At 38.2% G+C, this 27,376-nt stretch overlaps 1 protein-coding gene across 1 annotated transcript; it reads left to right on the top strand.

The window, feature by feature from the left end:
- Window positions 1-1,098: 1,098 nt before the first annotated feature.
- On the top strand, window positions 1,099-27,376 carry LOC133528777 (clavesin-1-like). The gene is made up of 8 exons (XM_061866242.1): window positions 1,099-1,217; window positions 9,711-9,853; window positions 14,875-15,028; window positions 22,860-22,964; window positions 23,874-24,021; window positions 24,439-24,564; window positions 24,846-24,936; window positions 26,233-27,376. The coding sequence occupies exons 2-8, from the start codon at window positions 9,715-9,717 to the stop codon at window positions 26,385-26,387; spliced, it is 918 nt and encodes a 305-aa protein (XP_061722226.1). The 5' UTR covers window positions 1,099-1,217; window positions 9,711-9,714; the 3' UTR covers window positions 26,388-27,376.

Raw genomic sequence — 27,376 nt, 5'->3', positions numbered from 1 at the left:
GTAATTTAAAGTAGGTACCAAATTAAAAAAGGGCGACAAATTATGAATGTTTCTTCGTAACCGTGTCGTCCTTGAAACGTCGGAGGTAATTTTAAAACTTAATTATACGGGATTAAGCATTTTTGTAAATAATAATATTTATATGTAGGTTTAAAGTCGAAACGAGTTGCGGATTATCTATTCGCACTTATATCGTACAACGTTTTACAGTACATAAGGCTCGTTAAAGTTTCGACATATGCACGGAAAGTGCTCATTCCCGCACACGTGCGGGAAAGTAGCACCATAAGAACTGTAAAAAAAACATAACTAATTAGATTTCAATATATCCACCAGTGACAAACTACATCCAGGAAGTATTATTTTAAGGTCATGTATTACCTATTTTTGGAAAACTCCTATTATCTATTGAATACTTATAATCGAACAAGTTACTTAGTAGAAACAAGTTAGCATCTATTTTTTTTTTACAAAAAACCTGTATTTTGGTCGTAAACAGCCTTCGATGCAACCTTGATGGAGCAAAGTATTCCCAAGGGTGCTATAGCTATGTAAAAAACAAATGAAAATGGACTTAGCAGTAATAGTTATTTACGATACAAGTGCCGAAAATAGGAAATTAGCAACGAGTGGTGATAAATTAAAACACGACCGAAGGGAGTGTTTTAAATCGACACGAGTTGCGAATTACCTATTCGCACGTGTATCGTCAACTTTAGTAGACGTTTATGAATAAGGGGGTTAGAGTGTAAGTAAATTGTCAGTTTGAATTTCTTTTGATATTTTTATGGTGTTTTTTTTTTATAATTAACGCTATTTTTGTTTACTTTGCATGTAGTTCTATTATTTATGGCAATTTAGCTGTTTTCCTTACGTGTAAGTGAGCTGATCTAAAACTATAAGCTTACATTGTGTTCAATATAAAAAAAAAACATAAATTTATTTAAAAAAAACTGTATAATAATAACCTAAATGACTTTCCGAAACAGGAAACTCTGCCGAGACCTTCCATCCTGTCACAGGAATTTCATCGTTAAGACTATTATCATACGGTTCACCTTAACCTTGAGGACAATTCACAATTGTAGTTAACCTCTGTGTTGCGTTTTGAGCGAAACTGTTGCCAGTACAGAATGAATCTTTGTTGAGAGCGGTCGTGACGTCAAAGACATTTTTTTTAAAGTTTTGTGATTTGTATGGAATTGTCATAAATTACGGTGAGTTTAATTTTATAAGTTAAACGATTTTTTTAAAACATACTTAATGAGTTTTACGTATTTGTATTAGGTCTTTCAATCCAGACAATTTAAAAAATCCAAAATTTAGTTTCCGTGTTGTCAACTTTCGTATATCCAGATCGATTTGAACTTCAAACCTTCAAGAAAATAGCATACTCCCATCATAAACGCCGGCAACGCACTTGCAACCTCTGGTGTTGCATGTGTCCATGAGCGCTAGTAATTGCTTACCATCAGGCAATTTGTCTGCTCGTTTGCCTCCTATACAGGGTGATTATTTAGTAGACTGGAATAATTTACGTGGTGAATAAACAAGGTGGCCAAAAAATATGTGCATTCCCGTTGCCAGGGAGGTTTTGGGCTTATACTGAACAACTTTGACTATGGGACCAACCCCGAAATCACGAAAAAATTTTTTGGCTGGTTCATACATTTTAGTTGGTCCATTTCCCATACTATCAATACAATCACGTTAGTGCTACCTAACGATGATTTTTCTAAGTTCAAATTTTAGGAATTTCTCGCTATCATCATAGAGATAGAAAGTTAAATTGAAATTGCTAATATACCATTCCTACTGTTTGCATATTGTACCGACGTGGGGCTGCCATCTCGAATTTCGCCAAACCCGGACAAAGATTCAAAAAAACCCGGACATTTGGCGTAAATCGCATTTTTTCCCCGGACGAGTCCGAAAATAATATTTTTTTAAAAACAAGACCTTTAATTTTACATGTAGTTTTAATGTGCTTCCTTACATGAAAAGTGTCCGAGTTTTCCCCGGACACTTCTTGACACCTCCCCCCCCCTCCCGGACGGCCCCCGGACGGCCTCCAAACTAGGACAAATCCGGGAAAACCCGGACGGATGGCTGCCCTATACCTACGCTACATTAGTCTTACCCACTCAAAGCGAATTCTGACACAGTAATAATATATTGTACACAATAATATGTTATGCACGCTTATATATAATTAATTTAATTTAATTCTCATATAAGTGAAGTTTTATATATCTTCTTTTGAGAAATGAAGTTCTTAAACCTTAAACCTTACTATACATATTTCATACATTTTAGCTGGGCATAATCCCAAAACCACCCTGGCAACGGGAATGCACATATTTTTTGACCATCTTGTATAGGTCATACTGAGTAACTTTTACTATGGGACCAACCCCGAAATCGCTAAAAAAAAATTACTCCCCCATAGAAAATGTCAGACAGCCAAATGTATGAAACAGTCAAATTTTTTTTCGCTATTTCGTGGTTGGTCGTATAGTAAAAGTTGATCAGTATGACCTATATATTCATCCCGTAAATTATTGCTGGTGACTAAATAAACACCGTGCATTATAATAAAGATAATTCTTATTTCTGATAATCTCGTTATGATCTTAATTGTAAAAATGTAATTTTCTTCACGGTCATTTCCATCATTAGTCACAAGGAAAAAGTGTAAAAAAAGTATAGACAGCAAGTTGCAAGATTGCAATATTTTAGTACCGTGAAATGTAGGGCAAAGCCGGATGAGTTGCTTAGGGCTTGTGCACAAATCACGCGAGGTTCGATAGGGGGGAGGGGGTCACGAAAATATCACGACAGATCACGTTGGGGGAGGGGGTATAAGGAGACCTCACGTGTATTTTTCTACAGGGTGACCTTAGCCATTGGACAAACCCTGAAATCTCACGTAGGGTTACTTCTCAGGAATGTTCTGACGTTAATAATTTTTTTTTCGAACAAAACTTATTTGCAATAATCGACAACAAAAAGAAACACACTGTGTTAATCTTTGGCAGTGTTTTTGATAATTTGTTCGAAATATTTGATAATGATGACATTTTTCAAAAGTCAGAAGCTTATTAGTGTCATAAATAAAAAAGATAATCAAAAAGGTCGAAGAAGGTTCCATACTATTCTTTGAGGATATTACCTTAGGAGCTACTAACACATACAGGCTGCTCCAAAGTAAAAAATGGTAATTTGTTAATTTCTTCGAAACCGCTACACCGGTTGTTATGATACTTTACTTTGTACACTGGTTCTAAATACCCTAATGCATATGTACATTTCGGCTTTGTCCAATGGCTAGGGACACACTGTATAGTGAACGAAACTAAGAATAAATATCTCCCACATACTTATTCTCGGTTTCGTTAAAAATAATTCTTCACTTGGCACTTCAAAATAGCGAGTCTAACTAAGATTTACTTTATACAATACTAATAAGGTCAAATTGAAATTTAAAAAAAATACACGTGAGGTTATATGGGGGAGGGGGGAATTTTTATAAAAAATTACATAATATATGCCTTTATTGTTACCTGCCAAATCTACCGCGATTAGATAGTCGGGGATCGTTCGAAAAACTTTCAGCTTTAATTACACTATCGGGCCGATTCGAAGAATGATCAAGATCATGTTTAAGATCTTGGAAGGACCTTTAAAAGATCGATAACTAAACGACATTTCAAAATTGACGTTTATTTCGATTCCGCTGTAATCCCAATAAGATCTATCTACGATATTTCTAACGTCAGTGACATTGGTTGCCCGAATCGAGCTGCTTCTGTCAATTATACGGCATACAAACGATATCTAAACAAGAACTTATCTAAACCATAACTTATCGTTATCGTATCTCATTCTTCGAATCAGGCCGTATGACGAGACTATGACGTAAATCTTATCCAAGTTATCCATATCACGTTTTGACGTGTCTATGATTCCAGTATATTGACACTTAAAATTTAACATAGTTGACTTGCGACGGCACTTATTTGATCTCACCGAGGCCGTGCATACCACGTTTACAAAACACCAACGGGTACAAAACTGATGATGAAATGGATATTCCAATGTATGCATTTCCTTTGTTGTTTTTATTATATTTGTTTGACATTTAGAATTTATTCTAGAAACAATCTAGACTAGTATTTTTTATACATTTTTTTTGTATGACTATATTTTGTGAAATTTTTAGTATGAAATTTGATCTATGAATTATATTCATTAGTATTATATATGGAATAATATTTACAACATCAATAAATTGCTCTGATAATTAGATTAAGATAATTATATGTAATACTGTCTTACTATTCATAAGTGCTTGTTGCTAGGCCTACATGAATAAAGTATATTTTGAATTGAATTGAATTGAAACAAACTCAAAATCATGTTTTTTGTTAAGCGTAAAAATTGTTGTACCTGTAGTATTTTTCAAATATTGTTTATACCACAATTCAAGCCTGATCGTAAGCGGTTACCGTAGTCTCTAGACGGTTGCGAGGTGTCACGTGCGTGGTGTTAAGTCTATCAGAAACCTATAGAATTTTTTTACCGTATACTGAAGTCCCCCGAGAAAACCTTGGTAAGAAGTGCAGGGGGACGACACGGTAGAATGGTCCCGCGACCCCATGGCGTCCCCCAATAACGGTAGAGCGGACAGCGCCACAGGGGATGTTAGTGGGTATTCTCTTCCCCTCCCTCTGGCTAGCAGGAGTATTGGGAGGAGCGAGTCCCACATACCACCCCCAAGTGGCCTCCCCAACCCGGGGCTGAGAAGCATAAATGTATTTACCCATGCATCCAAAAAATGGTAAGAAATGCATTCTAGGTACACATGCCAATTGCAACGTACACTGATATCAGAATGACATCTATTATCGACATTATTTTCATTTCATTTCATTTCATTTATTCGTTGCAACCATGGTATTACAGATGTTCTTTAAATAGAGTACAATCATGGACCCTACTAGGGCGTAGCAACATTTTTATGTCTAAGTACTTATTTCTAAGGCACTCTCTTATAAAATAAATCTGTAAACAACAATGACAAATAGAATAATAGGTAATTAAAATCAAATATTTACAGCATTACAATAATTAAAATCGCGTACTATCCATATAAGTAGTGTTATTATTATTATATCACTCAAACATTTATCATGTTCCATTTTTATTAAGTACATAATTATGGTTATTATTAAGTATTTATTTATTCGAATTATTCATAAATTCTTGTAGGTTGTATGGACATTCAGTTAGAAGGTAACTCTTAAGCTTATTCACAAAATTATTATATTTGATTTCATTTTTTATATACTGAGGGATGTGGTTATAAATTCGAATGGACATTGAGTAAGGGCCTTTACTGAACATTTGGAGGTTGGCTGGAATTGCTTGCACAAGTTTATTCCGATTACGCAAGTTATGTAGTTGTGGCTTGGGGTTTTGGATTTTAAACAAGTCTTCGTATTTTCGCACAAATTTACAAGTTTCCAAGATGTATAAGGATGTGAGGGTGAGTATATTTAATTTCGAGGGTGAGTATATTATCGTACATTTCACTCGTACTTGACCGTACATGTATTAACGCAGGCGAGACGCAGGTCTAATTTTATCCTACGTATGTTAAGTTATTATCTATGGCATACGGTGTATAAACAAAACAACAACTATTTTTTTTTATTGTACTAATTTAGGTAAATCTACTGGTAACCTTAAGTTCACCTTGTTTTTCGTCCTCTAGGTTATAAATAAAATAGTCGAAGGTGCATAAAGCATAAAAAGGTCTAATACGGCGTCGTCTGAACAAAAGAGTCCTAAGATTAAATTAAAAATAGAGCCACCCAGATTTCGGTGACGGGCGGTGACGTCTGACGGTAATAATTGTTTAAATAAGTCAAGTTTGGTAGCATTTTCAACAAAATCGAAGATATAGACGTAGATTTCATCTAAATCGGTTGAGCAGTTATTGATTCCCCATACAAATCTTCACCTCCTCACTTTTAAATAAATAAAAAAAAACTATCCTGTGTTCTTTCCTAGAACTCAAACTATCTCTATACCAATTTCATCAAAATTGGTTCAGCGATTTTTTTTTAATACTACGTCGGTGGCAAACAACGGCCTACCTGATGGTAAGCAGTCTCCGTAGCCTATGTACACCTGCAACTCCAGAGGAGTTACATGCGCGTTGCCGACCCTAACCCCACCCCCCTCGTGTGTCGTGTTATTGTATGTTTTTACTTCGGAATGGTGTCAAAATGATACCATAAATGACTTCAGTATCCCCGATGTATACTGTTGCGACTGCAACTTAATATTATATAAAAATCAATGCAGTAGCTAAACGCAGCCGTCGGGCTCGGCTAGTATTCGGAGGCTTTTTAAAAGCACCAATAGGAGCGCTCCACATAATCTGTATCGCGGCCAATTGGAAGCATTTAAATCTAAACCTTTTGTACTGATCAAGTCAAATATTGCAAATCACTCTTGCATCATCCTCCATACTTTCAACACCTACTTTCTACATTGAACCGTTTTGACAAGAACCCTTGTAAACCATCAGTACCCTTTGGAAGAATATACTTCACTTCACATCGAAGTTTTATTTAAGTCGTCGAGATCCTGACCTGCACGGCGGCTACATATACCAATACGACACAATACTTAGCCTAGTAGTTTAAATGATATAGATATCAAGATAAAGTTGAGAGCCCCCCTTATAATATTTACATCAAAAATCTTGGTGGTTCCACTTCTTAAACCCATCCTTGGGTCCTAAGGACCAATCCTTCAAAGTAGATCTTTTGTTCACGCAACGCCGTATTTTATGAGCTGCGCCTTCGACTAAAAGGATTTTGACAACTATAAAATTGACAGTTATAAAATAGGGTTGTTTCCAATTTTTTGAAACGCTTGTATTACGTTCTATATTAACTAAAAGTTGCCCTAAAATTCAACTTTTATGCTAAAAACGGCTTTAAATATGTTAAATTAACAAAATATATTTTGACGGATGCTTTCGCGCCCAAAACGCTCTTTGAAAATTGTGTGACGTCACAGTTTACGGTTTGACACATAACTACATACACACGTAGAAGATACGAACTGTCAACTGACATTTGTCATTTGTTGTTTATCGCCTAACTGTCAACAGTGTCAATCCGTGAGTTGTGACGTCATCCTAACCTTCAAACAAGGTTTCAAGTTTGGTCACGTGACGTGTGCCAAAAGATATTTTAAATTTAATATTTACAAAAATATGGTCATTACAGGTTCCCTAAAAGTAGTTTAACATGTTCTTATAATCCAAAAGAATTTATTGGGATACAATTCTGCCCTAAGATTTGTAGATGGAAACAACCCTATTAACTCGACAAGATTTTAGCACAACCAAAAGCAATACTTACAATACAAATACTGTTTTATTGCACACCTCAATAGAAAAAAACAATACAAAAGGCAATACAAGCAAACAATAGCAACACGAGCAGAGGTAAACAGCAGGCGGCTTTATCGCTAAAGCGATCTCTTCCAAACAACCTCTAGTAGCGCAAAGTAATAAATTTATACATGTCAGTAGGTGTTGGAAATGCAATGAATACGAGATTGTTAACCAAGGGATGAAAGGTACCCATTTCTGTCGAAGTAGTTTTGCGCGCGTTTAACTAAGTTGTTAATAAAATTGAAAGTAAGAAATAAAAATATTGATTGATTGATTTCTAGAGGGTACTTTCCATTAACAATTTAGGTAAAAGTATCGTTATTTCTGGAATGACAAGTTAAATATCAGAATGAAAATTGTACAAAAAATCCATTTAAAACATTAAAACCCATTTTTTTGTAAAAAAAACGTACTACAAAAGTAAAATGCTCTAGTGCAGAAACGTATCTTCTTCTGCACATTTCTTAGAACAACAACGACTCACTTTCAGAGCATGACAAATGAAAAGAATCTAATCACAAAATACACAAAGTACCGTGCAAATAAAAAAATACACATACAGTCAGGGTATTAAATATCGACGTGGACAAAGTGTCAAAAATATCTATACACGACCTTATTGCCGTAGTACATATTTTTGAAACTTTATATGTGTCGATATTTAATACCTTGACTGTACACATACAACATACATAAACATGTATATATACATATTTATGTATATATATATATTTATATTTATTTAAATACATTATACATTATAATAGTATACAGTATTTATAGTCATATTATAAGATAAGATCCGGCTATTTTTAAATATCAGGATAATGTTTTTTTTTGTGATATAGTTATCTAGTTAATGTTTTCAATATAGGTGTTGTTGATTCGAATTTGAACGATGAGGAAAAATTTAGTTACTGTAATTAAATTAGTACCTACAAGATACCTAGCAGAAACTTGTTCTTAGGTACAGTCAGCATCAAAAGTAACGGATCAAACAAGGTTTCAAAAGTATCTACCATTCTGAAACAGCTTACCGAAATGTGGTGGTTATATATGTAGAACACTTAAGACGGTAAAAGATATACTTTTGAATATACATTTTAGAGATTTATCTATAATTGAAAAAGTCATTCGGAAAATCAGATACTTTCGGCGCGTTGTTTCATCCGGTACTATTGATGCTGACTGTACCACAAAGTCGATTGTAGAGATACAAAAACTGTATTGAAATTATTTAAAAGTTTTGGCTACGACCTTTTCTAAATGGAATAAACAGGTAATAAAGCTTCGGCAACGCGCATGTGATGGATAGAGATCGACGCTTGCAAAGCCGTCGATAGGCTCCGGAAAGTACTTTCTGACAGGCTACAAGCTTGTTTTCCACCGACGCGACATGATATAAAAAATGTATAGGTTGTTTTATTTTTGACCATTGTCACCGTTTAATTAATGCCTCCTACCAACCAAACAAATATGTTCTGTGCGATGGTATAAATAACAATTTACATGAAAAAAAAAACTGATATTCATCTCGTGCAAAAAATACCACTTCGTCACATTTTTACAGATGAAAAACAAAACTATGACCCGGACCCGGGTACGTCCTTAAACTACGTCCACAAGAGAGGTATGGGCATTGTGAATGTCATCTCGCTTTGTGTGGTAGGGCACAGCACAGCGGATGTCATTCCAGATCTAGAGCAGAGCCCAACTGGGGAAGTACCTCCACCTTACAGAAAACCGCAGCCAAATAACACTAGACCCTACTCATAGTGTTGTGTTCCTGCCGGTGAGTAAGGTTGCCAGAGCTCAACGAGGGTGGGAGGGGGTTAGGGTCGGCAAGGCGCATGTAACTCCTCTGGAGTTGCAGGCGTACATAGGCTACGTATACTGCTTACCATCAAGCGGGCCGTATGCTTGTTTGTGTTTGTAAAAAAAAAAAGTATGAAAATAATATTTAATATATTTTTTTAGTTGACTACCGGTTTGGCCTAGTATATGAAACCCTGCATATGAAGCCGATGGACCTGGGTTCGAATCCCGGTAAGGGCATTTATTTGTGTGATGAGCACAGAATCGCAGATATTTTTTCCTGAGTCTTGGGTGTTTTCTATGTATATTATTTATATGTATAATTTATATATATCGTTGTCTGAGTACCCTCAACACATTTAATTTTGACCCTGTACTTACCTACATATAATAACTGACCTTATCCACCTTCTTCCAGAACCATGTCAACGCCAGTGGTGGTGAAGCAGTTCCCATTAGAGAAAGAGTACGCCAAGAAGACCGGAGTCACTCCTGAGGATGTAGCCAAGCTGCGGGCCTGGCTGGCCACACAGCCTCACCTTCCTGGGGAGCTGCTTTCAGGTATTATAACTACAAAACTCCCCAATAAAAAAGAATACTGAAAGACAAATGTATTTAGTAGATAAAAGTAACAAACTAAAATTAAAAACGAAACTGAAAAATAAATTAAAAATAGAAAATTTGCCCTAAATCGTCGTCTATTGTCAGCGTGCCCAGAAGGCTGGCAGCATCGCCACGTTGTATGGCAATGCTGATCCGCTGTGCTAGATATGACCCAGACCTCTGGTCACAAGTCAATTGCACTATCCTGCGGTTACATTCTTTGAAGACCCTGTGAGCGCTTTCCCCCCAGCCAGAGCTCCAGAGTCTCAACCACTATTCATAGTTGTATACTTGCGCCGCTTGAAGAGCTCAGGCAAATTGGCAGCCAAGCCAGCCACTGCAATGTCATGGAGATGGGACAACACCAAAGTATCGGCACAGGTTGCGTGCCAGACCAACGGCCATTCCATCTTCCATGGCACGAGAGTCATGCTGTCGGGTCTCTTACCATCATCGCGGGCGAGGCCGGTCGGTTCCAAAACGGAATGATGGAATACTGTATATGGCGTATGGTCACTGAAAGAACATTTTGACGAGAGATCCTAGGAAAAAGGCATCTGGCCCCTGGGTTTTCGGACTATTATATTAGGACCCCTGTCGAATGTTCTGGTGAGAAGTTTTTGTTATGATATAGGAGGCAAACGAGTAGAGGAATTGCCTGATGGTAAGCAATTACCGTCGCTCATGGACACCTGCAACACCAGAGGGGTTGTAAGTGCGTCTTGAAGGTTTGTAGGTTCAGTTCATTCCACAGTTTAGCTGTTCGAGACAGAAAGTTTCTGGAGAAACGCACAGTTGAGGACTGCCAAGCATCTAAGTGGTGAGGATGGAAATGTTGTCGCGTAGGACGATGGCGAAAAGAAGCGGTAGGGATTAATCTGAACAATTCCTCGGAGCACTCCCCGTTATACCTACATGCGATAGAAAATGCAGAGCGAGGCCACATCTCTACGCAGCGCCAAGGAGTCACGCCGATCCGAAATACGCTATCAGTCGACAATTCGAGTCGCTATTTTTTAAAGCGGGTAAAACGGTATCCTATTACTAAGACTCCGCTGTCCGTCCGTCCGTCCGTCCGTCTGTCACCAGGCTGTATCTCATGAACGATAGTTAGACAGTTGAAATTTTCACAGATGATGTATTTCTGTTGCCGCTATAACAACAAATATTAAAAAAGTACGGAACCCTCGGTGGGCGAATCCGACTCGCACTTGTCCTATTTTTTTTCTTTTATACTAGTAAAACCGAGCGGACATGGTTTGTTCTTGGTACAGTCATATTCCGCATGTGATGAACAAAGGTACAAAAATAACTTGCGCTAACACACAGCTGCTACTTTATCAATAAAGTTGACAGTAGCATCGGCCAAAGTAATCTAGTAGGTAATGTTATCCAAATGTCAACCTAACCCGATTGCCAAAATCGACAACCCAAGATTTACATCTTGGCCCAAATATGTGAGGAGACTCAACCCCAAATAATGGGAAAAAGGATGGAAGAAGAAAAAGAAGAAGAAAAAGAAGATATCAAACGATATATCGTACATAAGTTCCAAAAAAGTCATTAGTACGAGCCGGGATTTGAACCCGCGACCTCCGGATTGAAACTCGCACGCTCTTACCGCTAGGCTAACACGATTCTTTGGTAAATGATGAACATGCCAGGAAAATTACTATTAAGGTTTGTTGCAGTGACGTTACAAAAGTAATGCAGCTGCAATTGATATCTGAATGTCCTTTAAAAGATGACATTCGAATGTCGACTGCAGCTCAGCAGCAGAGCAGGTCTTCAGACCTCCTCATTCTGGGCAGAATAAACACGAAAAACCAAATGTAACAAATAAATCGATGTAATTTTCCGTTGAGTTAATGATATGTTTTCGTAATTCAGCAGAGGTGAAATTGCGCTTATAAATTGCACATATATATCTTTCACAGAATAGAGAACTCTATCTATCCACCAAATTTTATCGAGAACTGACGTAAAAATACGATCACAAAATAAAATAAAAATCGGCCCTTTAACCGTAATAAAATGTATGAGAAAAAGTCTTCAAAATGGAGTATTAAGTAGAAAAACATTCATAACATGATTGTAATAAGCCTGGTCAACTGTATAAAGCAACACATCATTGAACAATCTTCTTATCTTAGTATTCTTAGTAGGTATAGTTAATCATACTTAACGAGTTCCATTACATATTCTCAAGATGTCATTAGATGACACGCCTGTTACACTGGCGTCATTAATTACTACTATTGTATATACTTTACTTATACCTAATCACACTAATACCCTGTGAGCTGTAGACTTCGTTAACCGCCATGACTCCGTCATTTAGATTTTTTTCCAAAAGCTGACATAAAAGTTCCAAATAATTATCGAACCTGCTCACAATTTTTCACGAGAATTGGACGAGAAAACGACCTGCAGAGAAACTCAGGAAATTCTGTTCTATAATTTTATTCAGATATTTAGATATTTGTTTCCGAGTCATGGATGTTTTCTATGTACATATTTAAGTATTTGTATATTATATACGACCGGTCTGGCCTAGTGGGTAGTGACCCTGCCTATGAAGCCGATGGTCCCGGGTTCAAATCCTGGTAAGGGCATTTTTTCGTGTGATGAGCATGGATATTTGTTCCTGAGTCATGGGTGTTTTTTATGTATTTAAGTATTTATAAATATTTATATATTATATATATCGTTGTCTAAGTACCCTCAACACAAGCCTTATTGAGCTTACTGTGGGACTTAGTCAATTTGTGTAATAATGTCCTATAATATTTATTTATTTATTTATTATACACCGTGTTTTTTCCGTTAATTTCAAGGGTGCATCCCTGAGCTTAAATTAAGTAACTTTCTCAAAGACACCGGTATTCTAATTAATTCCATTTCGGAGATAATCAATAATTATTTTTTATCTTATAAAGCCCTTACAAGCGTGTACACTTGCCTTAGGGCCTATTGACATTTTGATTAGTGTTTAGTACGAGTTCATACATTTGCTACAAACGTAAGTAGGGTAAAGGCACCTGTGCTCAGCCAGGCACCAGTGGTCAGCCTTTCTTGCTTATTTTTGCTTGTAAATATCAAAGATTTTCAGATTTTCATGCCAAAAGTAGGTCATATTATAGATTGATAAAGTATGAATTAAAAAGTAACTTAATTTTTAAAAGAATTGTCTAGCATAAACCACAACACTACTTCAAAGAAGTGCTATCTTCTGACATGAAGGGAAATGTGATATGCGCCATTATTTTGTAGCGTCACATGGTATTTTGATCAGACGTTAGCAGCCGAAATGTGATATTTTTTTAAAAAAATGTGCACTGCTTCACATAATTAATACTTAATTTATCTGGAAAACGTAAAAAAATAATAAAAATCCATATTAAAATAACATTTTTTGAGAGGGCTGCCTATTGGGAATTACTTTTTTGTACAAAATCCAATAGTTAGCCACCCCTGGCCGACTACTGGGTTTAGGGCAGTAATTTTAAAAAGGTCGTAAACCCAGAAGTCAGCTGAGGGAGGCTAACCATAGGTTTTAAGATTTTTTTATTTTCAAATGCAATGTAAGTCGTTAATTCAAGCAACTTTAAATATTCCTTCTTACGTCAAAGTGACATTGGTTGCCCGAATCGAGCTGCTTCTATCAATTATACGACATACAAACGATCTAAATGCGATATTATCTAAACCACAACTTATCGTTATCTTATCTTTATCGTATCTCATTCTTCAAATCGGGCCGTAGGTGCATTTACACTTTGCCCTTTTTTTTATAAGACATTATTACACACATTGACTAAGTCCCACAGTAAGCTCAATAAGGCTTGTGTTGAGGGTACTTAGACAACGATATATATCATATATAAATATTCATAAATACTTAAATACATAGAAAACACCCATGTCTCAGGAACAAATATCCATGCAATAAATTCCCTTACCAGGATTTGAACCCGAGACGATCAGCTTCGTAGGCAGGGTCACTACCCACTAGGCCAAACCGGTCGTCCTATTGTTTTATAAAAAAAAAACATGTTTATCCGAAACATCATACCATCATTTCAAAATCCATAATTATAGGTTGTTACTGACAATAGCTAAGTACCACAGTGCATGTCATGCATGAAGGATTGTATTGTCATTATAATAACTTGGTTGTTGATATAGCCGGTTTTTAATCTCAATGTCAATGTCATTGTTTACTTACATTTATGAAGGACAATCGACACTCATAATCGTCCATTTCTGGGGCGTTCCTGAAATGATCGCAAAAAATATATTTTTATCACACTTGCTCAAAAAAACCTATATTGTTCCCGTGGGAGTTATGGATTGTGAAAAAACAGCTATAACTCCCTAGGGAGTTATAGCTGTTTTTTCATTTATGAAGGACAATCGACACTCATAATCGTCCATTTCTGGGGCGTTCCTGAAATGATCGCAAAAAATATATTTTCATCACACTTGCTCAAAAAAACCTATATTGTTCCCGCGGGAGTTATAGATTGTGAAAAAACAGCTATAACTTCCTAGGGAGTTATATATATTTGTTATCATGTCACTGATTCATACAAACCAAGTAGCGTAAATGAGTATAGACTCTCCTGTGGACATCATAAAATAAACGAGCTTCAAACCTATTCGTACTTTATCCTTAAAACCTGCCACTTCTTTCAATTGGTACGATGAAAGTCTTAGAAAAATGTATCCAAATCGTTAAATTTAGGAATAATCACAAAAAAACCGGCCAAGTGCCAGTTGGACTCGCGCAGGAAGGGTTCCGTACCATCATCTATAAAAACGGCAAAAAAATCACGGTTGTTGTATTACAGCCTGGTGATAGACGGACAGACAGACGGACGGACAGCGGAGTCTTAGTAATAGAGTCCCGTTTTACCCTTTGGGACCCTCAACGGCGGTCGCCCGAACGTATCTAAAAACTACCTGTTCCGTTTCAGACCTGGACCTGGTGCTGGCGTACCACTGCTGCCAGCGCAGCGCCGAGGTCTCCAAGCAGGTGTTAGATCTCCACTTCACTCTCAAGACCCTCTTCACTAACTTCTTCAAAGACCGCCTGGTCACAGAGAAGACCTTCGCTACTTTATCCATGTGGTGAGTTATTTTGCTGTTAAACGAATATATCCGACGTACACTATAAAATATAAACTGTTAATTTAAAGCATGTTATTGGCGTCTTAGCTTTATCAGGAATATTTAATAAATAGCGTCTCGTACCAGATACTTTTCTGATTTTGCACGCAATACATCAGTCGCTTAGAACTACAGACTACCTCCACTACTAGCCAGATGGAGCACATAATGGCACCTCTAAAAGATCGGCTATAACTATCATACTGGCCCACTAAGATGCCAGCGTGTAGAGAGGGTAGTGGTCTCGGATGGCTTATGGGTTTGCGATGGCCACGGTGTCGGTTTTTCGTCCGCACATCAAAGGTCAGCCAGGGCATATCAAAGGGCCAGCGATGGTGCGTACACATGGCACATTCCATAGTGCGTGCTCTCAACCATAGCATGGCCATCTCGCTGGTCCAGCGTGAGGCCATCGTGTAGAGGAGCCATAATCATCGCATGGCCCTCTCGCTGGTCCAACAACGCTGGGCGCGGGTCGAGGTCACCATCACCAGACATAAGTGCTCCTGTAAAAATTAAATATACCTGGGCTATTATAGTATAAAAATTTAGAACACATAGGCCAATTTAAGCGTATGTATATGTCCATCGTAAAGTCCCTGTGTCATGTTTTAACGGTAGTCACATTAAACCAATAAATAGGAAGGATAGTTTCGTTAGGTCTGCTTCAGATGCCCGAAGGGCAAACCGTCCAGAAATAGGAGCCACGCCTAGCGGGGCTCCGTTGACTTAAGGAACGAGACAATGATTTTTACGTTTCACGATATGCCTATGAATGTCATGATGTAGCGGATATTATGATCGGCCACCGACATATAGGGTAAAGGCACCTATTACCGTGGTAGTTAAGGAACTTTTCAAAAGAGATCCAAAAATTAAGGGTATCAATGCTGTCTAACAGCCAGGAATATTTTTTTTTCATCAGAGCATTTAATGAACTTTCTGTTTCACACGTTTTTGGATTCATTTTGGGTTATTATATGTATTAAGAGGCCTTATTCCTACAGACGAGCGTATTTTGTAAAATGCTTCCTTTTTCATTCAAGATTACGACGTAACTATTAGTATTTATTCAAAAACTGATAACGTACTTAAATAATCGTTTCCTAAACTAGGGGCTCCAACAGTTCAAATTTTCATTTTCTCTTTTAAACCTCTTTTTTAATGAGGTTTTTTGGGAGTCTTTTCCAAATTTTGCAGTGAGATGTGGCGTTTCGGTTCTCAATTTTGCTATAAACAAGAATCATTTGGTACACGAATGACTACAATTTGATTCAACATATCTCGTACGAGGGGCTGGAATGATTAACAATCGAAGATTCATTTGAAAAAACTGATAAAATACCTTCCGAGTTTTCTTCATTTTTTTGGCGAAAACAGGGTTTTATTATATTTTATTTCCGCAAATTGTACGCATATTTTGCTTTAAAAATAATATTATAGCAAACTGTAACTTTATGTTAACCTATAAAAAAACAATCGTAACTATGGGACCTACATTGCCGTAAATTTATATTTTTTAAAAACACGTATAAATCACGCAGCAGCGACGCCCCGCTCTCAGTCCGCGCGGAGCGCGCTTAGAGGACGGACCTGTGCTCGATTGTCAGGCATTCGTTGCGATCGTAATCAGCTACGGAGTTCCGAGAAGTGCTATATACTGCGATTAGAAAATCTTAATAAAAGTTCATTTTTTACAGTATGCCTAACAGACTCGCTTATTGATGGATTTTCAGTGTTACTTTTTTTTAAATACTAAGTCGGTGGCAAACAAGCATACGGCCCGCATATGTACGCCTGCAACTCCAGAGGAGTTACATGCGCGTTGCCGACCCTAACCCCCTCCCGCCCCTCGTTGAGCTCTGGCAACCTTACTCACCGGCAGGAACACAACACTATGAGTAAGGTCTAGTGTTATTTGGCTGCGATTTTCTGAAAAACGCATTTTCACTTGAAATTACGTTAGGGTTTGCATTATTATTTTTGACCCGGATGAAGTCCAAGTTCTCATGATGGAGTCAGGAGTTGGTCACCAGAACTCCTAATCTACTAATTATAATCCCATCGTGTTTGGGCTCAAAAGATTTGCCCTGACGAACACCATCGATCTAGATGAGGTCCAGGGTCTCATGATGGAGTCAGGAGTTGGTCACTAGAACTCCTAATCTATTCATTATAATTTCATCGTGTTTGGGCTCAACAGAGTTGCCCTGACGCGCACCTTCAATCTAGATGAGGTCCAGGGTCTCATGATGGAGTCAGGAGCTGGTCACCAGAACTCCTAATCTACTCATCATAACTCCATCGTGTTTGGGTTCAATAGAGTTGCCCTGACGAGCACCATCAATCTAGATGAGGTCCAGGGTCTCATGATGGAGTCAGGAGTTAGTCACCAGAACTCCTAATCTACTCATCATAACTCCATCGTGTTTGGGCTCAATAGATTTGCCCTGATGAACACCATCGATCTAGATGAGGCCCAGGGTCTCATGATGGAGTCAGGAGTTGGTCACCAGAACTCCTAATCTACTCATCATAACCTCATCGTGTTCGGGCTCAATAGATTTGCCCTGACGAGCATCATCAATCTAGATAAAGTCCAGGGTCTCATGATGGAGTCAGGAGTTGGTCACTAGAACTCCTAATCTACTCATTATAATTCCAACGTGTTTGGGCTCAAAAGATTTGCCCTGATGAGCACCATCGATCTAGATGAGGTCCAGGGTCTCATGATGGAGTCAGGAGTTGGTCACCAGAACTCCTAATCTACTCATCATAACTCCATCGTGTTTGGGCTCAATAGATTTGCCCTGATGAACACCATCGATCTAGATGAGGTCCAGGGTCTCATGATGGAGTCAGGAGTTGGTCACCAGAACTCCTAAACTACTCATCATAACCTCATCGTGTTTGGGCTCAATAGATTTGCCCTGACGAGCATCATCAATCTAGATAAAGTCCAGGGTCTCATGATGGAGTCAGGAGTTGGTCACTAGAACTCCTAATCTACTCATTATAATTCCAACGTGTTTGGGCTCAAAAGATTTGCCCTGACGAGCACCATCGATCTAGATGAGGTCCAGGGTCTCATGATGGAGTCAGGAGTTGGTCACCAGAACTCCTAATCTACTCATCATAACTCCATCGTGTTTGGGCTCAATAGAGTTGCCCTGACGAGCACCATCAATCTAGATCAGGTCCAGGGTCTCATGATGGACTCAGGAGTTGATCACCAGAACCCCTAGTCTATTCATCATAACTCCATCGTGTTTGGGCTTTGCCCTGACGAGTACCATCGATCTAGATTAAGTCGAGGGTCTCATGATAGACTCAGTAGTTGGTCACCAGAACTCCTAATCTATTCATCATAATGGTAATTTGATGGTGCTCGTGAGGGCAAATCTATTGAGCCCAAACACGATGGAGTTATGATAAATAGATTACGAGTTCTGGTGACCAACTCCTGACTCCATCATGAGACCCTGGACTTCATCTAGATTGATGGTACTCGTCAGGGCAAATCTTTTGAGCCCAAACACGATGGAATTATAATGAGTAGATTAGGAGTTCTGGTGACCAACTCCTGACTCCATCATGAGACCCTGGACTTCATCTAGATCGATGGTACTCGTCAGGGCAAATCTTTTGAGCCCAAACACAATGGAATTCTAATGAGTAGATTAGGAGTTCTAGTGACCAACTCCTGACTCCATCATGAGACCCTGAACATCATCTAGATTGATGGTGCTCGTGAGGGCAAATCTATTGAGCCCAAACACGATGGAGTTATGATGAGTAGATTAGGAATTATGGTGACCAACTCCTGACTCCATCATGAGACCCTGGACTTCATCTAGATCGATGGTACTCGTCAGGGCAAATCTTTTGAGCCCAAACACGATGGAATTATAATGAGTAGATTAGGAGTTCTGGTGACCAACTCCTGACTCCATCATGAGACCCTGGACTTCATTTAGATCGATGGTACTCGTCAGGGCAAATCTATTGAGCTCAAATACGATGGAATTATAATGAGTAGATTAGGAGTTCTAGTGACCTACCCCTGACTCCATCATGAGACCCTGGACTTCATCTAGATTGATGGTGCTCATCAGGGTAAATCTATTGAGCCCAAACTCGATGGAGTTATGATGAGTAGATTAGGAGTTCTGGGGAGTTTTGGTGACCAACTCCTGACTCCGTCATGAGACCCTGGACCTCATCTAGATCGATGGTGTTCGTCAGGGCAAATCTTTTGAGCCCAAGCACGATGGAATTATAATGAGTAGATTAGGAGTTCTGGTGACCAACTCCTGACTCCATCATAAGAACCTGGATGGACTTCATTCGGGTCAAAAATAATAATACAAACCCTAACGTGATTTCAAATAACACTGAAACTCTATAGCACTAATGTGCGCAAACGATTGGCATCTTGACTAGGCAGCATGGGTGCGTAGCCACCATGCCAATCGATACGACAACGAAACACTATCTGTCTCTCTCTCGTACTAATATGCACAAACGATTGGCATCTTGGCTGGGCAGCATGGGTGCGTAGCCAACATGCCAAACGTTTACGATACGACAAGGAAACACTATCTGTCTCTCTATCGCACTAATATGCGCAATCGATTGGCTTCTTGGCTAGGTATCATGGGTGCGTAGCCAACATGCCAATCGTTTACGATACGACAACGAAACACTACTCTCTCTCTCTATCGCACTAATATACGCAAACGATTGGTATTTTGGCTAGGCACTAAGCAAGTGTGTGGCCAACATGCCAATCGTTTACGATACGACAACGAAACACTATCTGTCTCTCTATCGCACTAATATACTTTATTTATACCTGCAGTCATTTACTAACTTCTTCATTTTCCATTGGTGTGAAAGAGACAGAATAAAGAGCAAGGGTTATAGTACACTCTGTAGTCTGTACACTTAGTAGTAATGTACATAAAAAAAAACTACTGTGCATATACAATAAAATAAAGAGTGCCCATATGATATCATATGACACTAAAATTTATGTTGCTTGAAATTATATTGAAAACTATCAAGATTATTCTAGTCTGCATTGAAACGCGCGTTGCGTTGCCGGTGCTCGCGTACCGAGCGCCAACGCCATCTATCGAGCGTTATTTCGTGAAATCGGAGAACGCTCCAAGGATTAAGGGCTCTTAAAATATTTTTTGAAGTCAAAATGACCAAATCTTCTATTACCGTGGCAAGGGACAGGCTGTGATTCTATTATCGCGAATTGAGCTTTCATTACCGAGGGTACAATTGGCATGATTTTTCTGCACTCGTTAATAGAAATCAAACTCAAAATTCGATACCTAATACCGAGGGTTAAAACAATAATAACGACGTGGGTTCTGTATATTATTTTTGTGTCATTAACTTTAATAATGACACAAAAATAAAAAATAAAACTATAGGAGTATGTTTAAAAATAAGAGATATATTCGAAGAGATTATAATTACACTTTGGCACAATCAAATACTATTAAATAGTTAACTTACCAAGTACCCACGAGTACCTGTATAACAAGTTATAAGTTGAATGTTTTACATGTAAAACAACAAAAATTACTATTAGTAAAGTTTTACTAAGGACGTATATGACAAATAGGCCTGCCTGTTATTAAATAAAGTAATTTTTAAATGCTATAAAGATTGATAAGAATTTGTCTTACTGACATAATTAGCTGCACAAAAAAAGCAAGTAAGTAACATTTACTCATAAGGCACAGCGTAAATTATAGTCGAAATTTTATAAGCTGGACGTTTACCACCTGAGTGAAAGTTTACCACAGTGAAATGGTAAACGTCCACCTTATAAAATTTCGACTATATATAAAAACATGAAATTTTTTAATTCTAATATTTTTGATAAGGTAATTAAGTTAAATAAAGTCTCTCACATATTATGTGTTATAATTTACCCATCTATAATTAACAAATCACAGTACTTTTCTTATTGCTGATTCTTATAGCTAAAAAAATCATGTCTGAGATTTTGGACTACTGTATAAATAAAATTATAAAAAAAAAACTAATCGGAAATGTCCGGCAGTTGGGTACCCTTCCTTGTCAGAGTAATAACTGAATCAGAAAACAGAAGAATTTAAATCTGATAATGATAACTGAAGTCTAAATTTTGTCAACGAAATCTGTACTTGCGGTACCCTAAATGCGATATTTCAATACAATACCAAATAGTCACTCGGTAATAGATAACTCTTTAAGAGCCTATTACCGACCCATTCGATATTTCTCTGGGTCGGTAATAGATTTCTATACATTCTATTACCGAGGGTAATCTGATCATACCATCGGTAATAGGCTTAATTTGGAGTTTAATTAAACCTAATTCCGACCCATAAAAATAATAAAACACAGATGGTTTTTCAAATCAAATCAAACACGTATATTACAAGCTTCTTGTAAAGACAAAATCACATAACTGGCAAGTAAATTTTAGGTTTTAACTCAAAATAAAAAAAAGTTGACAGATTAAGGGTTCCCATAGAAACAAGGAAATCGGTGCTGAAGTTTTTGTTAAAAATTAAGGGTTAGTTAAATACTTTCCATACCACGGAAATAGCTCTTTAATAGCGTGAATAGATCAAGATTGGAATAAATAAAAGAAATTATAAAATTGATAATTTGTAACAAAACTAAAGAGTAAATAACAAAACTACCACTTTTTCTATTACCGTGGCATACCACGGAATTACTTACCACAGAAGTAATTGGCGCCTATCACCGCTGTTTTTTATTTTCAATTTTAAACGTATTTCCGGGCCAAAAACTAAGTTAAAAGTAATTCAAAATCGTGTAGAAAACAATACACAACCTCTTAAAAGGCATTGCACTAGTTTATTTGCCATAACTATTACGTAAAACACTAAGTAAGATTGGAGTGCACTTACCTGTGGTGTCACGCGTCTGTATGGAACAACCGGTTCTTGCGCCGCCGTCGCACAAACTGACGAATCGCGAGTTTTTTGTTACACTCACACAAATGCACACTAATGGGCACGATAGACCAATGAATGAGCTTGTTTTGTGTATGCTTTATTTCTTAGGGGATAGATCTGTTTGCTTGCAAAATGCGTATTTGTAAACACCGCGGTGTTAGACGTCGATTTTGATACCCGCGTTAATAGCCGCCGTTACCCTACACTGACATCGTAAATATGTTTGAATCATGTTATTTAGTTATCATGCGTCTCGCCCGCGCCAATACATGTACGGATAAATTCGGGCATAATGCACGATAACTGGATAACATGATTCAAACATCAGTCAGATGTCAGTGTACAACTGTACAGACAGCAAAACTGTTAGCTTAGCTAATTGCTTTGCTGACTGTATGTTCGAATTAGCTTGTCAGTTGGGCTGCTGCTAGCTAGCATGTTACGAGTAATATATAATATTGCACCTACCTATGTATGACCTCATGCTCCTTTTAAACGCTTCATGACCATGCGCGTTGAAGGGTCTGACATCTTGTGGCGTGAATCGGAAACATAAACATGCACATAGACCCATCTCGCCAAAGCAAGTACTACGATCTACCGTTCTCGTACGTTTTCTTGAGCATAGTAGGTTCTGCCATCTAATGGACTCAATTGGAAGCATAAACTTCACATTTACACCTCGCACCAAAAATCTGACGTCTTATGTGCTGGCTCCTATAGTTTATGCACGCTCCCTATACGGTATCTGTGAAGTCTGGGGCTTAGGACTAATCAGCATGGTGCTGTTTCATGCGCAGTGGCACGTTGCCGGTGAAGATGCGCGCACACAACGACTCGGCTGTCTTCTACTGCTGTCTCACCGACCCTGACGCCAAGAAGTTCACCTTCCACGAGTGCATCAGGTACTTACCTGTCCTTACAGTCACGGACGTTAATTGTTGAGTCTTGTCTCTTGTCTTCTCCTTTCATTATGTGCATACATCGTGGTGTAATGTGCAATAAAGACGATACACCATAAAAAATATGTCCAAAAGTCAAATTACGGCTTTTCTTCAAGTCACAGTAAGTCTAACGTAGTTATTTTTATTGCACAATACTTTCTAAAACTAGGTATAATATGATATTTATATGGAAGAAAAAGTGACCAACGCCTCCAGTCCCCAGGGCTAAGATCGAACCAGCGTCTTATGTATCCGCAGTAGACGCCATAACCACTAGGCCACCCGAGTTACGATGGTATTGAACGAAATTTCTCAAATATTTTAAAAGCGCCCTTTGGCCACTCTAAGGTAGAACAATGTTTGCTCTTTTGTCTTTTAGTTACAAAACACTGGTTAACCCATTTTTAATGATATTTCAATTTATTTTTTAAAAGAACAAACAAAAACTAAGTGAAACAGAACAGTACAGAAAGACAATCATCTAGTAACGGGCATAACTCAGGCGAAATGCCGCATGATAGGTGAGCCATATCGGCCCGCTACCATAGCTAGGATGGGGTTGGAGCTGGCCCACACTCAGCAGAGCAACGCGACAATTCTTTTTCTTAAGATAAATATAAGATAAAGACAGTTTATTATTCAAGTAGGCATATTACAATGCGCTTATGAACGTCAAATAAAGCTACACCGGCTCTAACCAACACCTCTGACCCGAGAGGATTTAAATCCCCCCTCAATTGGAAGAGGGTATCACAATATGGACCGGCAAGAAACTCGGCGGTACACATCTTTTCAAAACATTACATATGTATTACGTATTATCAAGTATACGTATAATGGAATAATAGTTATTTTACTGCCCAATTCCAGAGTGGCCCTGATGACACTAGAACTCTGGCAGGAGGAGGAGGGCACTTGGCCCGGGCTGCAGATCATCTTCGACATGAGGATGTTCAGCCTTCAGCACCTCGCCAAGCTGGATTTGCATACCATACAGCAGTTCTTGTATTATCTTCAGGTAGGCATCATAGGTGATTTAGTTTTAATAAAGGAAGATAACTATCCATATAACAATAAATACGATACAATAGGTCTACCGTTTTACAGAGGCGGTTGGTAAGAAGTTATTATGATCAGCTATGAACTTCCTCCAAATTATTTAAACATTTTCTTACCAATGATAGTACATAAGGACCACAAAAAATACTTCCATATAAATTTCTAAACCTACGAAGAAATTATTTTTTATTACTTTTTGGATTCCATCCATCTTTGTTAAATATAAGCTTGTCTCTTTCGGTGAGCGGGAGCTCGTTAACACATGCACTTTTCTCGCTTGCCCAGGTGCGACTAAAGGCAACTTGTATAATTTGTCATAAGGTAAGCGCTTTAATTTTGGAACGCCTATCTTGAGTTATATCATTGTTTCTTACAGGAAGCCATGCTGGTAAAAGTGACGGCTCTTCAGTTCATCAACGCGCCCTCCTTCATCGACAAAGTGATGATGCTGATCAAGCCTTTCCTTAAGAAGGAGCTGATGGAGTGCCTTTTCATTCATCAGGTCAGACTCAACCATCATGATCATTTTAGCCGTAAATGGCATACGTCAGGATTTCCCCTGACATATCAGGATTTTTGGTACTTTTTGGCAGGTTCTTTGTCAGGATTGCGGTTTTCCCTGTCATTTAACGAACTTAAAAAACATTATTGACAATGGTCTTACGTTATTGCAATGACTTTTCTAGAATATTATACATATGTAAGAATCCCCCAATCTTTCCTAAACAAATATTTACATAAACATTGACAAATAATAGTATCTTCCATTTTATCTGTGACCAGATCGGCGCCACTACGTTGGAGAAGCACCTACCCATAGAGAGCTTGCCAGAAGAAGCTGGTGGAAAGGGTGTTTCTGTGATCAAGGCCATCGGTAAGTCCATGGATCTAGAATACTGAGGACGTAGTTTTGATAAAACACAATTAGGATTCCATCATCCACCAATTTTCTAGTATTTACGCGTGACACACACACACACACAGTTATAGTTATATCTATGTATGGAAGGTAGAGGCAAAGAACAGAATCTTCTTAGGCAGAACTGTTGCAAAAGTGTTCAGCTGTCAGCTATAAATAATAGTTCTAAATCTCTCCAGAGTAGCGCTAGAGTAGCTAAGAACCTAGGCGTTATTGACGGAGTGAAGTACGGTGTGTATGATTATCTGTATCTTTGGTAGTTGGGGCAATAAATATTTTTTATCTTATCTTTTATCTTATCTTTATCTAGATTTTTTTCTCAAGTATTCTAGGTATTGTAGCGCCACCTATTTATGGTTTTTTGTCGGACACTTTTTGGTATATGGAGATTCTGTTCCTTGCCTCTACCTTCCATATATCTATGGCCTCATTCTTCCGTCAGTCGAATTGAGACGTCATGCATTAATTGTTCGAAGTATGGAAGGTAGAGGCAAGGAACAAAATCTCCATATACCAAAAAGTGTCCGACAAAAAACCATAAATAGGTGGCGCTACAATACCTAGAATACTTGAGAAAAAAAAATCATACACAGCGCATTTCACTTCGTCAATAACGCCTAGTTTCTTAGCTACTCTAGCACCACTCTGGAGAGAATTGGAACAATTATTTATAGCTGACAGATGGACAACAATTCTGCCTAAGGAGTTTCTGTTCCTATAGGTCGAAGGAAAAAATTAAGTAGTGTGGTGAGAAATGTTATGCATCACTCCGAAGCAAACTATATTTAGCCCTCGTGCCTTGAAATTCTGGAAACCGCCACAACGTTCAAGATTCCACTTTTTGAATCAATATTAGCACGTGGGGTTAAAAAACAACTTTGCCCCCTTGTAAAACAAATAACTATTATTTGTACTAATTACACATGACATTGTATGTACTGGGTGCTTAGCCAACGTGCCAATCGTTAACGCTCCGTAGCGTATCGTAGTCATCTCTCTCTATCACTCTTCCGTATTAGTACGGTAGTGACAGTTGCGTTTCGTGCGCTACGGAGCGTTAACGATTGGCACGTTGGCTACGCAGCCTGCAATATTTTGGTAGATTTATGTATACTCAGCCGCAAGATTGTATGGTAACTTTATGAAAATATTATATTGTAAGTAAAAAGCCTGTTTTTTTCACCTGATGGTAAGCGAGCTGTTTGACCAAATCTGTCAAACAAACGCTAATTTCAATATTGTTCTTTCCAGAGGACCTAAAAGAACGTATGAGACTCAACAAAGACTTCTTCGAACGCGAGAACAAGAGACGCGTAGTGGAGTCCCGGAGGCCTGGCCGACCCAAAACCATCTCCGACATCTTTGGGGGGATCGAGGGCTCTTTCAAAAAGCTCGACATAGACTAATAATTGTTATTAATATTTGCTTAAGCGGGATAATGTCAATCGTTAAAGTTTCAATTAGTAAGTAAATATAGTTTAAATGACATGTTGATAGGAATAACGGCCAGTCCTATAGGGACCGTGCGTGTTGGAGGGTCTGCCATCTTGTGGCCTGAATCGGAACCATAAACATGTACATTTACACGTCACGTGTTTTCTTGTGCATGGTAGGTTCTGCCATCTTTTGGGCTACATCGGAACAATAAACATCACATATACGCCTCGCGCCAAAAATCTGACGGCTCCTGTGCTGCCTCCTATAGTTCATGCACGCTCCCTATACTTGACGCATTGTAGATTCCGGGAGGAATTCGTTTGAATGACGGGAACGGCCCGGGTCCGAGTCGAAGGATGCGACACATCGTCACACACGACAAAAAATGATTGTTGATTGACTCGTACGTATCAATTTTTTTAAAAGGGCATTTGTGCGTTTCGTTTGAAAAACACACTGTGTTTTCTTTAATTCGAAGCCCGGTAATATATTGTTGTCTTTATCACGAAAATTTGTTCTTGGGTTATGGATATGTATATAAGTAGAGTCAGGCTAAGCTAACTCTGCACCATATTTGATAGCGCTGAGTGTGCAATTGATATTTTAAACGTCATAATTCCATACAAGTTTGACATTTATGATAACACTTCCACACTCTGTGCTATCAAACACGGTGCAGTTCGTTGAGTCTGACTACCATATAAGTATAATCGTCGCCTAGTTCCTACGGCAAAAGTTTTGCTTATTTTGTTGCTAGGTCGATCTGTGTTCAAATGTCCCTAAATATTTATTTACCCATTTTTATTTCATTTATTTACTGTTCATTTATTTATGTTATTATAATGTTTGTCTGTACGAATCGTCGACGATCCCAAACTCACAAGCGGCATTGAACCATTAAGTCTAAGGAGAGACTTTGCCTCCTTGTGTGTGTTCTACCGCTTGAACAATGGACTGT

This window comes from Cydia pomonella, chromosome 20 (assembly GCF_033807575.1).
Source record: "Cydia pomonella isolate Wapato2018A chromosome 20, ilCydPomo1, whole genome shotgun sequence".
NCBI classification, from domain to species: Eukaryota; Metazoa; Arthropoda; class Insecta; order Lepidoptera; family Tortricidae; genus Cydia; species Cydia pomonella.
Note: the sequence above shows the minus strand (reverse complement) of the source record. Positions and strands in the feature narration are given on the sequence as shown.